The sequence below is a fragment of the Nerophis ophidion genome, linkage group LG04 (genome assembly GCF_033978795.1).
Source record: "Nerophis ophidion isolate RoL-2023_Sa linkage group LG04, RoL_Noph_v1.0, whole genome shotgun sequence".
Taxonomy (NCBI): domain Eukaryota; kingdom Metazoa; phylum Chordata; class Actinopteri; order Syngnathiformes; family Syngnathidae; genus Nerophis; species Nerophis ophidion.
Genome location: NC_084614.1, coordinates 25,860,939 through 25,874,750, shown reverse-complemented (window position 1 = coordinate 25,874,750; position 13,812 = coordinate 25,860,939). Strand labels below are relative to the sequence as shown.

Sequence of the window (13,812 nt, the reverse complement as noted above, 5' to 3'; positions counted from 1 at the left end):
TCAATCAGAAACTGATGACATAGTGCTGTATTTTACTTCTTCGTCTCTTTTTTTCAACCAAAAATGCTTTGCTCTCATTAGGGGGTGCTTGAATTAAAAACATGTTCACAGGGAGTACATCACTGAAAAAAGGTTGAGAACCACTGTCCTAACCAACCAGGAAAAAGTTTGAGCAGTATGGGTGCTGACGTCATAGAGTGCAGCCTGCTTATTGTGCAATATTGTCCCTGGCGACTCGCCGTAGCTTCTGATGCTTGCAAAGCAAACACTCGATGAGTTCTCTCGTCTGCCCAACCAATCGTCGACACGACCCCGCAAAGACGGTACGGAACGAGGCTGGGAGCGGGAGGGAGGACCCGGACAGCAAAACATGGCAAAATAACCAATTTGGCTGTCGTCACGCACCCCAGCGTTGGAATTATTACAAGTGGTCTAATCTGGACGGCGCAAAGAGAACGATACGCGTAACTTTAAAGAGTCGATCGGGCCCTGCAGTTGACAAAACTGGGGGCTGGTCCAGGACATAACACCCTCCCGCCTGCCTCCCTGCCCGGCTGCCCGTGTTCTCCCCGGAAGGTTGGCGCGGCTGTTGACATAGAAAATGGAGGAAGAAGCAAAGTTTATTCGAGAGGCTATTTAGCTGCTGCCTTAGCCGCCATAGCTAATTTGATTGAGCGCACCTGTGTCCTCGGACTGCCATGGTATTGGAAATATTGAACAAGTTTGAAAACAACCGACGCATAGAACGGTTCTTGTAACAGTACAATCGGGGGATATTTACTTCAGGATAATGATAGGCGGCTTCTGTGGCGGTGCGGACTGACCCAGAAGCCATCACATCAGACGTTACGTGCTCCTGAAAAAAAAAAAGCAATGCGTTTCTTGGCTTAAAATGTGTTCTTTTTTTCTTACACCGTCATCGACCAATGGAACTGGTGCGCTTTTAGTCTAGTTTTTCCTGGAATGCAACAATTGTCTTTGAAAACGTCAGTTGGAATGTTATTCGGCATCATAGTCGCCGCGTCTTGTCAAAATGAAGGCAGCAAGGTGTTCAACAGTGGGTGTGCACTGCTTTAAAAATCTAATGGCGGTTACGGCCGATCAACACTAAAAGTTTGTTGAAATCTTCTATTTGGAGGTGAATGTATTTTAGTTCCAGATTTTTTGTACAAGTCAACATTAGCTATCCAGCTGGACGCTTGTAACTGCGATGTCTGTGAAGTGCAGCCGCCTTTCTCCTAACCATTTCAGCTAACTGGACTGCCTACTTATAGCCATTTATGCTACATAAGTCCACTTGAGCTCACCAAAGGTGCCATCGACACCCACGCCCCGAAGTGCTTCTTCAGGAAAACCTGGCTAACTTGTTAAGCTAACGCTCCAAGTTTTGGTCAGCCATGTCTGAAAACGCCCCCACGCGAAGCCTGGACGACATTGACCTGGCCGCTCTAAGGGTAAGTACTGTTTGCACTTGACAAATACTGTTTGCACTTGACAAATACTGTTTGCACTTGACAAATACTGTTTGCACTTGACAAATACTGTTTGCACTTGACAAATACCGTTTGCACTTGACAAATACCGTTTGCACTTGACAAATACCGTCTGCACTTGACAAATACCGTCTGCACTTGACAAATACCGTCTGCACTTGACGAGCACCGTTTGCACTTGACAAATACCGTTTGCACTTGACAAATACCGTTTACACTTGACAAATACCGTTTGCACTTGACAAATACCGTTTGCACTTGACGAGCTCCGTTTGCACTTGACGAGCTCCGTTTGCACTTGACGAGCTCCGTTTGCACTTGACGAGCTCCGTTTGCACTTGACGAGAACCGTTTGCACTTGACGAGAACCGTTTGCACTTGACGAGAACCGTTTGCACTTGACGAGAACCGTTTGCACTTGACGAGAACCGTTTGCACTTGACGAGAACCGTTTGCACTTGACGAGAACCGTTTGCACTTGACGAGAACCGTTTGCACTTGACGAGCACCGTTTGCACTTGACGAGCACCGATGGCACCTGACGAGCAATGTTTGCACTTGACGTGCACTTGTCAAACATCGTTGGCACTTGACGTGCACTTGTCGAGCACCGTTGGCACGTGACGTGCACTTGTCGAGCACCGTTGGCACTTGACGTGCACTTGTCGAGCACCGTTGGCACTTGACGTGCACTTGTCGAGCACCGTTGGCACTTGACGTGAACTTGTCGAGCACCGTTGGCACTTGACGTGCACTTGTCTAGCACCGTTGGCATTTGACGGGCACCGTTTGCACTTGACGTGCACTTGTCGAGTACTGTTTGCACTTGACGTGCACTTGACGAGCACTGTTTGCACTTGACCGGCGCTGTTTGCACTTGACGGGCACTGTTTGCCCTAGACGTGCTTTTGACGAGCACTTGTTGAGCACTGTTTGCACTTGACGTGCACTTGTCGAGCATTGTTTGCACTTGACGTGCACTTGTCAAACACTTTTTGCACTTGACGTGCACTTGTCGAGCACTGTTTGCACTTGTCGAGCACTGTTTGCACTTGTCGAGCACTGTTTGCACTTGTCGAGCACTGTTTGCACTTGTCGAGCACTGTTTGCACTTGTCGAGCACTGTTTGCACTTGTCGAGCACTGTTGGCACTTGTCGAGCACTGTTGGCACTTGGCGGGCACTGTTGGCACTTGGCATGTACTGTTTGCAGTGGTAGGTTAGGGGTGGTTGTTCACTACAGTTGTTGGTATAAATTATAAATACAGGGCCGGTATTGCCAATACCGATTTCTTTTTACTTGAACAATTTTCGACAACATAACATTTTGGAGTAGGCTTTTTAATTTTTGCAATACAATCAAAGCAAAACAATAACATACATTAAACCGTGGTACCTCATATTTTGTTTGTATTCTGTATAGGGGCGCAAGTAATAGCCAACGTCGACAATAATCGACAATCAAAATTGTCGGCGACATGAATTTGTCTAAGTCTCTTTTTTGAGGAACCTGTTACTTTATTGTTTTAATTTCGGCTATTACGACTGTTCTTTATTTACATAAACATTGATGCTTTGTTTATTATCAGCACCTTTCTTTGCTTTTGAATTGGTTCAGCCTTATTAACACATATTTTTGTAGCAGTCCAATGAGAAGAGGTAGGAATTATGATTCAGGGGCTACAATTCGATTATGAATTGATTATTTATACATGTATAATTACTATATTGTATATGATTATATTGTTAATATATATTCTAAATGCATTTAATTTAATCAAAATGTCTACAAGTGATTATTTATACATGTATAATTACTATATTGTATATGATTATATTGTTAATATATATTCTAAATGCATTTAATTGAATTAAAATGTCTACAAGACACCTTCTTTGGCTCCTGCGTATGCAATATTGCGACATTTCCTGTGTGTGTGTGTGTGTGTGTGTGTGTGTGTGTGTGTGTGTGTGTGTGTGTTGTGTGTGTGTGTGTTTGTGTGTGTGCGTGCGTGAAATAAAATTATCATGTTATCATTATGTGGTAATTTTAAATGTACTCAAAATTTTCAACAACTACTTATACTGAAATCCTTTAACCAAGTTTTATTTAAAAAAACAAAAAAAACAACAAATAATACATTCAAAATGTATATAAGTACCTCAGGTAGAACGTTGAAGGTGCATATGTAAACAACACACTACAATAGATAGAATAGAATCGAATGTACTTTATTGATCCCAGGGGTAAATGCACCGCCACAGTTCGCTCACAATAAACAATGATTATAATAAATAATATAATATATATAATATATTATATGTATAATATATGAATAATGTAAATATATTCTACATATGTTTTACATTTAAGTGCAGTCAAGAAGGAACATATGCATTATACAGTCTGATGGCTGTCTGTAAGAAGGACGTCCTGTGTCGTTCCGTGATGCATTTTGGGAGTCTGGGCATTCCACTGAACGTGCTCATTCTCTCCGCAAGTATTATAAACAGAGTAATATGGCAGAAACGAAATAATATTATAAATAAATGAAAATAAATGTGAATATTTAGCAAGATGGCACCTTATGGACATAAGCCGTAACTGCCCTTTTTGTCCATATGGATAAAAATAGTGTTAATATATGAAGTCTAGTCTTACACACAGGGGTGCATGATTATGGGCAAAATAATAAAGATTATTTTCTTCAATATTGAAGTCACGATTATTCTATCAATATATCATAGTTTATTTATATAGCCCTTAAAGGCCTACTGAAATGAGATTTTCTTATTTAAACAGGGATAGCAGGTCCATTCTATGTGTCATACTTGATAATTTCGCGATATTGCCATATTTTTGCTGAAAGGATTTAGTAGAGAACATCGACGATAAAGTTCGCAACTTTTGGTGCTGATAAAAAAGCCTCGCCTGTACCGGAAGTAGCAGACGATATGCGCGTGACGTCACGGTTTGTGGCGCTCCTCACATCTGAACATTGTTTACAATCATGGCCACCAGCAGCGAGAGCGATTCGGACCGAGAAAGCGACGATTTCCCCATTAATTTGAGCGAGGATGAAAGATTAGGGAATGAGGAAAGTGAGAGTGAATGACTAGAAAAAAAAATAATTAAAAAAAACTATACATTGGGAGCGATTCAGATGTTATTAGACAAATTTACTAGGATCATTCTGGAAAATCCCTTATCTGCTCATTGTGTTGCTAGTGTTTTAGTGAGATTATATGGTCGTACCTGTACCACCTGAAGGTCGGCCCTGCACCTTTCTTCAGCACCAGTCGACGGGTGGTGGCGGTGCCCATCTCTGCCCTTCGCAAGGGACCCTCTTCGAAACACAATCTTTCGAAATGATCGCTGCATAATACACTGTACTTTGTGTGTGTGGTCCAATCCAACCGTGTTCGCTTGACCGCTCTGTTCCATAGTAAAGCTTCACCGTCATCTTTCGGGAATGTAAACAATGAAACACCGGCTGTGTTTGTGTAGTAATACACCGCTTCCCACCTACAGCTTTCTTCTTTGACGTCTCCATTATTCATTGAACAAATTGCAAAATATTCAGCAACACAGATGTCCAGAATACAGACGAATTATGTGATGAAAAGAGACGACTTATAGCTGTGAACGGTGCTGGACAAAATTGTCCTCTACAATGCGTGACGTCACCCGCACGTGTCATCATACCGTGACGTTTTAGCATGATACTTCTGCGCGAAATTTTAAATTGCAATTTAGTAAAGTAAACCGGCCGTATTGGCATGTGTTGCAATGTTAAGATTTCATCATTGATATATAAACTATCAGACTGCGGGGTTGGTAGTATTGGGTTTCAGTAGGCCTTTATCAGAAGTGTCTCAAAGGTCTGCATACGCCTCAACGACATCCGCGGTTCAGCTGCTACATCAGGGCAACAATAAACTCAACCAATTCGGAATACTGAGAAACCTTGAAGGCGACCTCAGATGTGTATGTATTTTATATTTAATGTTCGAACTGAGAACCGTTTTTTTTTCCTGCAAATAATAATTCACTTTTAGCAACACATTGCAAAAAAGATGGCACAGGGCCATTTTAACCACTGTGTTAGATTGCTTTTCCTTTTAACAACACTCACTTAATGTTTGGGAACTGAGAAAACCAATTTTTGAAGCTTTTTTTAAGTGAAATTCTTTCACATTCTTGCTTGATGTAAAGGTTAAGTTGTTCAACAGTCCTTGGTCTCCGTAGTGGTATTTTAGGCTCCATATTGCGCCGCACATTTTCAATGGGAGACAGATCTGGACTACAGGCAAGCCAGTCTAGTACCTGCACTCTTTTATTATGAAGCCACGCTGTTGTAACACGTGGCTTGGCATTGTCTTGCTGAATTAAGCAGGGGCGTCCATGATAACGTTGCTTGGATGGCAACATATGTTGCTCCAAAACCTGTATGTACCTTTCAGCGTGTCAGCCTTCACAGATGTAGAAGTTACCCATGCCTTGGGCACTAATGCATCCCCATACCATCATAGATGCTGGCTTTTGAACTTTGCTCCTATAACAATCCGCATGGTTCTTTTTCTCTTTGTTCTGGACGACACAACGTCCACAGTTTCTAAAAACAATTGGAAAGGTGGACTTGTCAGATCGGGCTTCACGGTGGAAGAGGGGTTAGTGCATCTGCCTCACAATACGAAGGTCCTGCAGTCCCGGGTTCAATCCCAGGCTCGGGATCTTTCTGTGTGGAGTTTGTATGTCCCTCCGTGAATGCGTGGGTTCCCTCCGGGTACTCCGGCTTCCTCCCACTTCCAAAGACATGCACCTGGGGATAGGTTGATTGGCAACACTAAATATGACCTAGTGTGTGAATGTGAGTGTGAATGTTGTCTGTCTATCTGTGTTGGCCCTGCGATGAGATGGCGACTTGTCTAGGGTGTACCCCGCCTTCCGCCCGATTGTAGCTGAGATAGGTGCCAGCAACCCCAAAAGGGAATAAGCGGTAGGAAATGGATGGATGGATGGACTCGTCAGATCACAGAACACTTTTACACTTTTCATCATTCTATCTGAGATGTGCTTGGGCCCAGCGAAGCTGGCGGCGTTTCTGGGTGTTGTTGATAAATGGCTTTCGCTTTGCATAGTAGAGTTTTAACTTGCACTTACAGATGTAGCGATGAACTGTAGTTACTGACAGGGTTTTTCTTAAGTGTTCATGAGGCCATTTGGGGATATCCTTTACACACTGATGTCGCTTTTTGATGCAGTACCGCCTGAGGGATCGAAGATCCATAATATCCTTGCTTACGCGCAGTGATTACTCCATATTTTCTGTACCTTTTGATGATGTTACGGACAACAGAGGGTGAAATCCTTAAATTTCTTGCAATAGCTCGTTGAGAAATGTTGTCCTTTAAAGTGTTCGACAACTTGCTTACGCATCTGTTCACAAAGTGGTGACCCTCGCCCCATCCTTGTTTGTGAATGACCAATCATTTCATGGAAGCTGTTTTTTACCTAATCATGGCACCCACCTGTTCCCAATTAGCCTGTTCAGCTGTGGGATGTTCCTAAAAAGTGTTTGGGGATGGCGTGGCGAAGTTGGTAGAGTAGCCGTGCCAACAATCTGAGGGTTACTGGTTCAATCCCCACCTTATACCATCCTAGTCACGTCCGTTGTTTCCTTGGGCAAGACACTTCACACTCGCTCCTGATGTGTCCTGGTGAGCGCCTTGCATGGCAGCTCCCACAGTCAGTGTGTGAACATGTGTGTGAATGGGTGAATTTGGAAATACTGTCAAAGCGCTTTGGGCTCCTTTTAAAAAGGGGTAGAAAAGCGCTATACAAGTACAACCCATTTACTGTTTACCATTTGATGAGCATTCCTCAACTTTCTCAGTCTTTTTTGCCACTTGTGCCAGCTTTTTTGAAACATGTTGCAGGCATCAAATTCCAAATGAGCTAATAAATGCTAAAAATAACGTCTTCCAGTATCTTGTCTTTGCATTGTATTCAATTTAATATAGGTTGAACAGGATTTGCAAAATCATTGTATTCTGTTTTTACTTAGAATTTACACAACATGCCAACTTCACTGGTTTTTGGTTTTGTATATATGTCCACAAATATGTGTGTATATGTGTACATATACAGTATATTGCCAAAAGTATTTGGCCACACATCCAAATGATCAGAATCAAGTGTCCTAATCACTTGTCCCGGCCACATGTGTATTAAATCAAGCACTTAGACATGGAGACTGTTTCTACAAACATTTCTGAAAGAATTTGCCGCTTTAGGGAGCTCAGTGATTTCCAGCGTGGAACTCACTTAGGATGCCACCTTTGCAACAAATCCAGTCGTGAAATTTCCTCGCTCCTCAATATTCTAAGGTCAACTGTCGGCTTCATTATAATTAAATGTAAGAGTTTGGGAAAAACAGCAATTCAGCCACCAAGTAGTAGGCCACGTAAACTGAAAGAGAGGGGTCAGTGGATGCTGAAGCGCATAGTGCAAAGAAGTTGCAGACATTCGGCTCATCCAGTTGCTACAGGGCTCCAAACTTCAGGTGACCTTCCAATTAGCCCATGTACATTAAACAGAGCGCAAAATGGAAATCGGTTTCCATGGCCGAGCAGCTGCATCTAAGCCATACATCATACATACCAGGTCCGATGCAAAGCGTCGGATGCAGTGGTGTAAAGCACGTTGCCACTGGACTCTAGAGCAGTGGAGACGCGTTCTTTGGAATGATGAATCACGCTTTTCCATCTAGCAATCTGATGGATGAGTCCGGGTTTGGAGGTTGCCGGGAGAACGGTACATTTTGGACTGCATTGTGCCGAGTGGGAAATTTGGTGGAGGGGGAATTATGGTATGGGGTTGTTTTTCAGGAGTTGGGCTTGGCCCCTTAGTTTTAGTGAAAGGAACTTTGCATGCTCCAGGATACCAAAGCCTTTTGGACAATTCAATGCTCCCAACCTAGTGGGAAAAGTTTGGAGCGGGCCCCTTCCTCTTCAAACATGATTATGCACCAGTGCACAAAGCAAGGTCCTTAAAAACATGGATGACAGAGTTTGGTATGGATAAACTTAACTGGCCTGCACATAGTCTTGACCTGAACCCAATAGAATACCTTTGAGATGAATTAGAACGGAGACTGAGAGATAGACCTTCTCAACCAACATCAGTCTATGACCTCAACAATGAGCTTGTGGAAGAATGGTCAAACATTCCTATAAACACACTCTGCAACCTAGTGGACAGCCTTCCCAGAAGAGTTGAAGCTGTAATTGCTGCAAAAGGTGGACAGACATCATATTAAAATGTATATTTTATGAAATATGATTAAAACAATCAATGTAACAATATGAACAACACAATCACAAAAATACAGATATTTGTGTATACAAACAGAGAAGAACCAAAAAAAAGTGTGTGTGTGTGTATATATATATTGGGTTGACCGTTTGCCTTCGGTTATGCTCTGGTTGCGCTTAGCCCCTAAAGAGGATCTCGCAGCGGTCCCCGCTGAATTGGTGTTCGGTCAACCACTCCGCGTTCCGGGGGAATTTTTACCTGAGGGTTGTACCCCGCGACCGTTTCCCTTTTTGTCAAGGGGGTCCTCGGCTCCCGGCCCGGTCCACCACTGTTTCCCTAAGTCGTTTGTGCCATGGGACCTTAAATACATGCACGCACATACACACAGGGTTTCCTGACTTCAACGTATGTCAGCATGTGGCCCCACTTTTAACTATTTTTTTTCAAACGTTTATTGCAAACGCTTACTTACAATAAGTCATTAATTTTACTTTGTAAGTCACTATTTTTACTTAGTTTACTTATTTTGTCATTATTTCGACTTAGTAAATTACTAAGTCATAGTAATGACGTACTTAGTATCTCAGGTAACTAGTTTTGTTTTTACTTTACGGAAAAAAATATCGAGATATATATCTCATATCGCCATTCAGCTAATGGAGCGGAAAACACAACCAAAAGTTGTAGGCTTCCTCACGCGACGAAGCCGGCTTATGTCACTGACATGCACCTGGGGATAGGTTGATTGGCAACATTAAATTGGCCCTAGTGTGTTAATGTTGTCTGTCTATCTGTGTTGGCCCTGCGATGAGGTGGCGACTTGTCCAGGGTGTACCCCGCCTTCCGCCCGATTGTAGCTGAGATAGGCACCAGCGCCCCCCGTGACCCCAAAGGGAATAAGTGGTAGAAAATGGATGGATGGAGATATATATATATATATATGTATATATATATATATATATATATATATATATATATATATATATATATATATATATATATATATATATATATATATATATAAATGATAAATGGGTTGTACTTGTATAGCGCTTTTCTACCTTCAAGGTACTCAAAGCGCTTTGACACTACTTCCACATTTACCCATTCACACACACATTCACACACTGATGGAGGGAGCTGCCTTGCAAGGCGCTAACCAGCACCCATCAGGAGCAAGGGTGAAGTGTCTTGCTCAGGACACAATGGACGTGACGAGCTTGGTACTAGGTGGGGATTGAACCAGGGACCCTCGGGTTGCGCAAGGCTACTCTTCCACTGCGCCACGCCGTGTGTGTGTGTGTGTGTGTGTGTGTGTGTGTGTGTGTGTGTGTGTGTGTGTGTGTGTGTGTGTGTGTGTGTGTGTGTGTGTGTGTGTGTGTGTGTGTGTGTGTGAGTGAGAGATCTCTTCATGAGTGTATTAATCCAATACTTATACCACCCCTGGTATCGATACTACTATCACACTTTATCATATGTTATGTAACACAACTCAGTTCATGTCATAGCAGTATACATCAAACATTGATGGAGTATTCTCAGGGCATTTAGTCGATCCGAACCAGACTGCGTGGCGCAGTTGGGAGAGTGGCCGTGCGCAACCCGAGGGTCCCTGGTTCAATCCCCACCTAGTACCAACCTTGTCACGTCCATAGTATCCTGAGCAAGACACTTCACCCTTGCTCCTGATGGGTGCTGGTTAGCGCCTTGCATGGCAGCTCCCTCCATCAGTATGTGAATGTGTGTGTGAATGGGTGAATGTGGAAGTAGTGTCAAAGCGCTTTGAGTACCTCAAAGGTAGAAAAGCGCGATACAAGTGCAACCCATTTACCATTTACTATTTAATGCTGTGAACAGTCACATCTTCTTAGGGAATGGAGACAGTTATTCTCCCCAGACATTTATTCATGGCATTATTACAGTAAGACTCTGTTTCATTTATAGTATAGTCATATAAGAAACTATTTAATGTACCGTATTTTCCAGACCATAAGGCACACTTAAAAGCATTTTTTTCCCTCAAAACTCGCCTTATAACCTGGTGCGCCTATTGTACGTAATAATTATGGTTCTGCTTACCGACCTCAAAGCAATTTTATTTGCTGCATGGTTTAATAAGTGTGACAGTCAAACATAAGAGATACGTGTAAACTGCAATATGACTGGAGATGAGGAGATGCTGCTCTGTTATTGATTTGTGAATGTCATTAAAACGGTTAGCTCCCTCCATCTTTTGACACTTCTTCCACGTAAAAAAGACCGCCCACAAAATACAGCATCCGTACGCGACTGTCAGAAAGCGGCTTGAAGATGATCTGTAAAACATAATCTATGCAACAATTTAAACAAAGAACCATTATGTATGTACACCACTAAGAAGTGTTTTACATTTAGAAATAAATAAATAGATAATATGATTCGCCTTATAATCCGCCTTATATCGGAAAAAGATCGAAAAAAATAGACCATTCATCGCAATGCGTTTTATAATCCGGTGCGCCTTATAGTTCGGAAAATACGGTAGTCAGGTTGGCACGTGCATGACTATGACACTCGTCTTCCTAATCAAAGCGGTAGCAATCAATATTCTTCTGTTATGTACTGTTTGGTGTCAGGTGTCTCAAAGCAAATGCTGCATCTCCTACTGTTAAGTGTGAAACTGCAGGTTTGGGATTTGGGTCAGTTGCAGCATTTTTCCTGAAACACATTACAGCAGTACAGCGTGACTTCAGTGTTGCATAACATAATCAAGTCTTACCAAAATCAAGTCTTACCATTTTATACACATCAGAATCTATAAGTCTAACGATGCAAATGATTTTTGTTTTGATGTGTAATCTAAGGAACATTGCATTTGAATATAAAGAGGAGTTATAAAACAGTGGGCAACTCCAGACTCAGTTAATTCTTTAACAGTTAATGTTTTGATTTCCTCTTTTCTGACCACAATCGTCGGCTTGGCCTTAATGTTTCTGTGTATTTTATGAGTGTTCTACAAACCCCGTTTCCATATGAGTGGGGAAATTGTGTTGGATGTAAATATAAATGGAATACAATGATTTGCAAATCATTTTCAACCCACATTCAGTTGAATATGCTACAAAGACAACATATTTGATGTTCAAACTGAGAAATTTTTTTTTTTTTTGCAAATAATCATTAACTTTAGAATTTGATGCCAGCAACACCTGACAAAGATGTTGGGAAAGGTGGCAATCAATACTGATAAAATTGAGGAATGCTCATCAAACACTTATTTGGAACATCCCACAGGTGTGCAGGCTAATTGGGAACAGTTGGGTGCCATTATTGGTTATAAAAATAGCTTCCCAAAAAATGCTCAGTCTTTCACAAGAGAGGATTGGCGAGGTACACCTCTTTGTCCACAACTGCATGAGCAAATAGTCAAACAGTTTAAGAACAACGTTTCTCAAAGTGCAATTGCAAGAAATTTATGGATTTCAACATCTACGGTCCATAACATCATCAAAAGGTTCAGAGAATCTGGAGAAATCACTCCACGTAAGCGGCATGGCCGGAAACCAACATTGAATGACCGTGACCTTCGATCCCTCAGACGGTACTGTATCAAAAACCGACATCAATCTCTAAAGGATATCACCACATGAGCTCAGGAACACTTCAGAAAACCACTGTCACTAAATACAATTTGTCGTTACATCTGCAACCTGCAAGTTAGCAAAAGCTATTTATCAACAACATCCAGAAACGCAGCCGGCTTCTCTGAGCCCGAGATCATCTTAGATGGACTGATGCAAAGTGGAAGAGTGTTCTGTGGTCTGACGAGTCCACATTTAAAAGTGTTTTTGGAAATATTCGACATCGTGTCATCTGGACCAAAGGGGAAGCGAACCGTCCGGACTGTTATCGAACCAAAGTTCAAAAGCCAGCATCTGTGATGGTATGGGGCATACTTGCCAACCCTCCCGGATTTTCCGGGAGACTTCCGAAATTCAGCGCCTCTCCCGAAAACCTCCCGGGACAAATTTTCTCCCGAAATTCAGGTGGAGCTGGAGGCCACGCCCTCTCCAGCTCCATGAGAACCTGACTCAGCAATGTTGTGACCCTCTTTAACAGGACAATACTGCCATCTACTGTACATAAAATATAAATAGAATGTAAATATATTCTACATATATTCTACATTTAAGTGCAGTCAAAGAACATGCATTAGGGAGTCTGTTCTGAAGCCCACAGTAAAGAGACGTAACATCATCACGTCGCCTTGTTATTGACTCCAACCCAATATATTACACCGTCGACGAGCAAAATGAAGAAATACGCTTGCAAGTTCCAGAACGATTGGAAACAAGTATTTCAATTTATCCAGGAGAGTTCGAAGGGGAAGGGGTATGTTGCCTGTAAATTTTGTAGAACAGACTTCTCCATTGAACACGGCGGCCGAACGGATATACTCAGCCATGAACGGTCAGCGAAGCATAAAGCGTCCGCAGCGCAGCATCATTCACAACCCATTATTATGGGCCACCTTGCTAAATGGAGACCCGATGGTGTAACTTATGCTGAGACAAAGATAGCTATGCTGATAGCTGGAAGCAACATCCCGTTCTCAATTGCGGATGTCTACAACAAATTCTGATATATGTTCCCGGATTCAGAGATCGCTCGCCAATACGCAAATGGCAGAACAAAGGTTACTGAAGTAGGGAAAGGTAGTGTTGTTGTTGTTGTTTTTTTAGTAACCAGCAAGCTCAGTACAGTTAGTAGAACTGTGTTTTTATTACTGTGTATTTGATAGGTGCCGTCGGATATTCAACTATTATTTATTTATATATGTAATAAAATAAATATACTGTATATAGCTAGAATTCACTGAAAGTAAAGTATTTCATACATATATATATATATATATATATATATATATATATATATGTATGTATATATATATATATATATATATATATATATATATATATATATATGTATGTATGTATATATATATATATATATATATATATAT

At 41.8% G+C, this 13,812-nt stretch overlaps 1 protein-coding gene across 4 annotated transcripts in view; it reads left to right on the top strand.

The window, feature by feature from the left end:
- Window positions 1-234: 234 nt before the first annotated feature.
- Window positions 235-13,812, top strand: part of mink1 (misshapen-like kinase 1) — a 65,086-nt gene continuing 51,508 nt past the window's right edge. For 3 of the 4 annotated variants that reach the window (XM_061897657.1, XM_061897656.1, XM_061897655.1), the window contains exon 1: window positions 236-1,454. In XM_061897657.1, the coding sequence (XP_061753641.1) occupies window positions 1,398-1,454 (57 nt within the window). In that variant the 5' untranslated portion in view covers window positions 236-1,397. Of the gene's footprint in view, window positions 1,455-13,812 lie in introns of all 4 variants that reach the window. The other variant, XM_061897654.1, reaches the window with a different exon arrangement.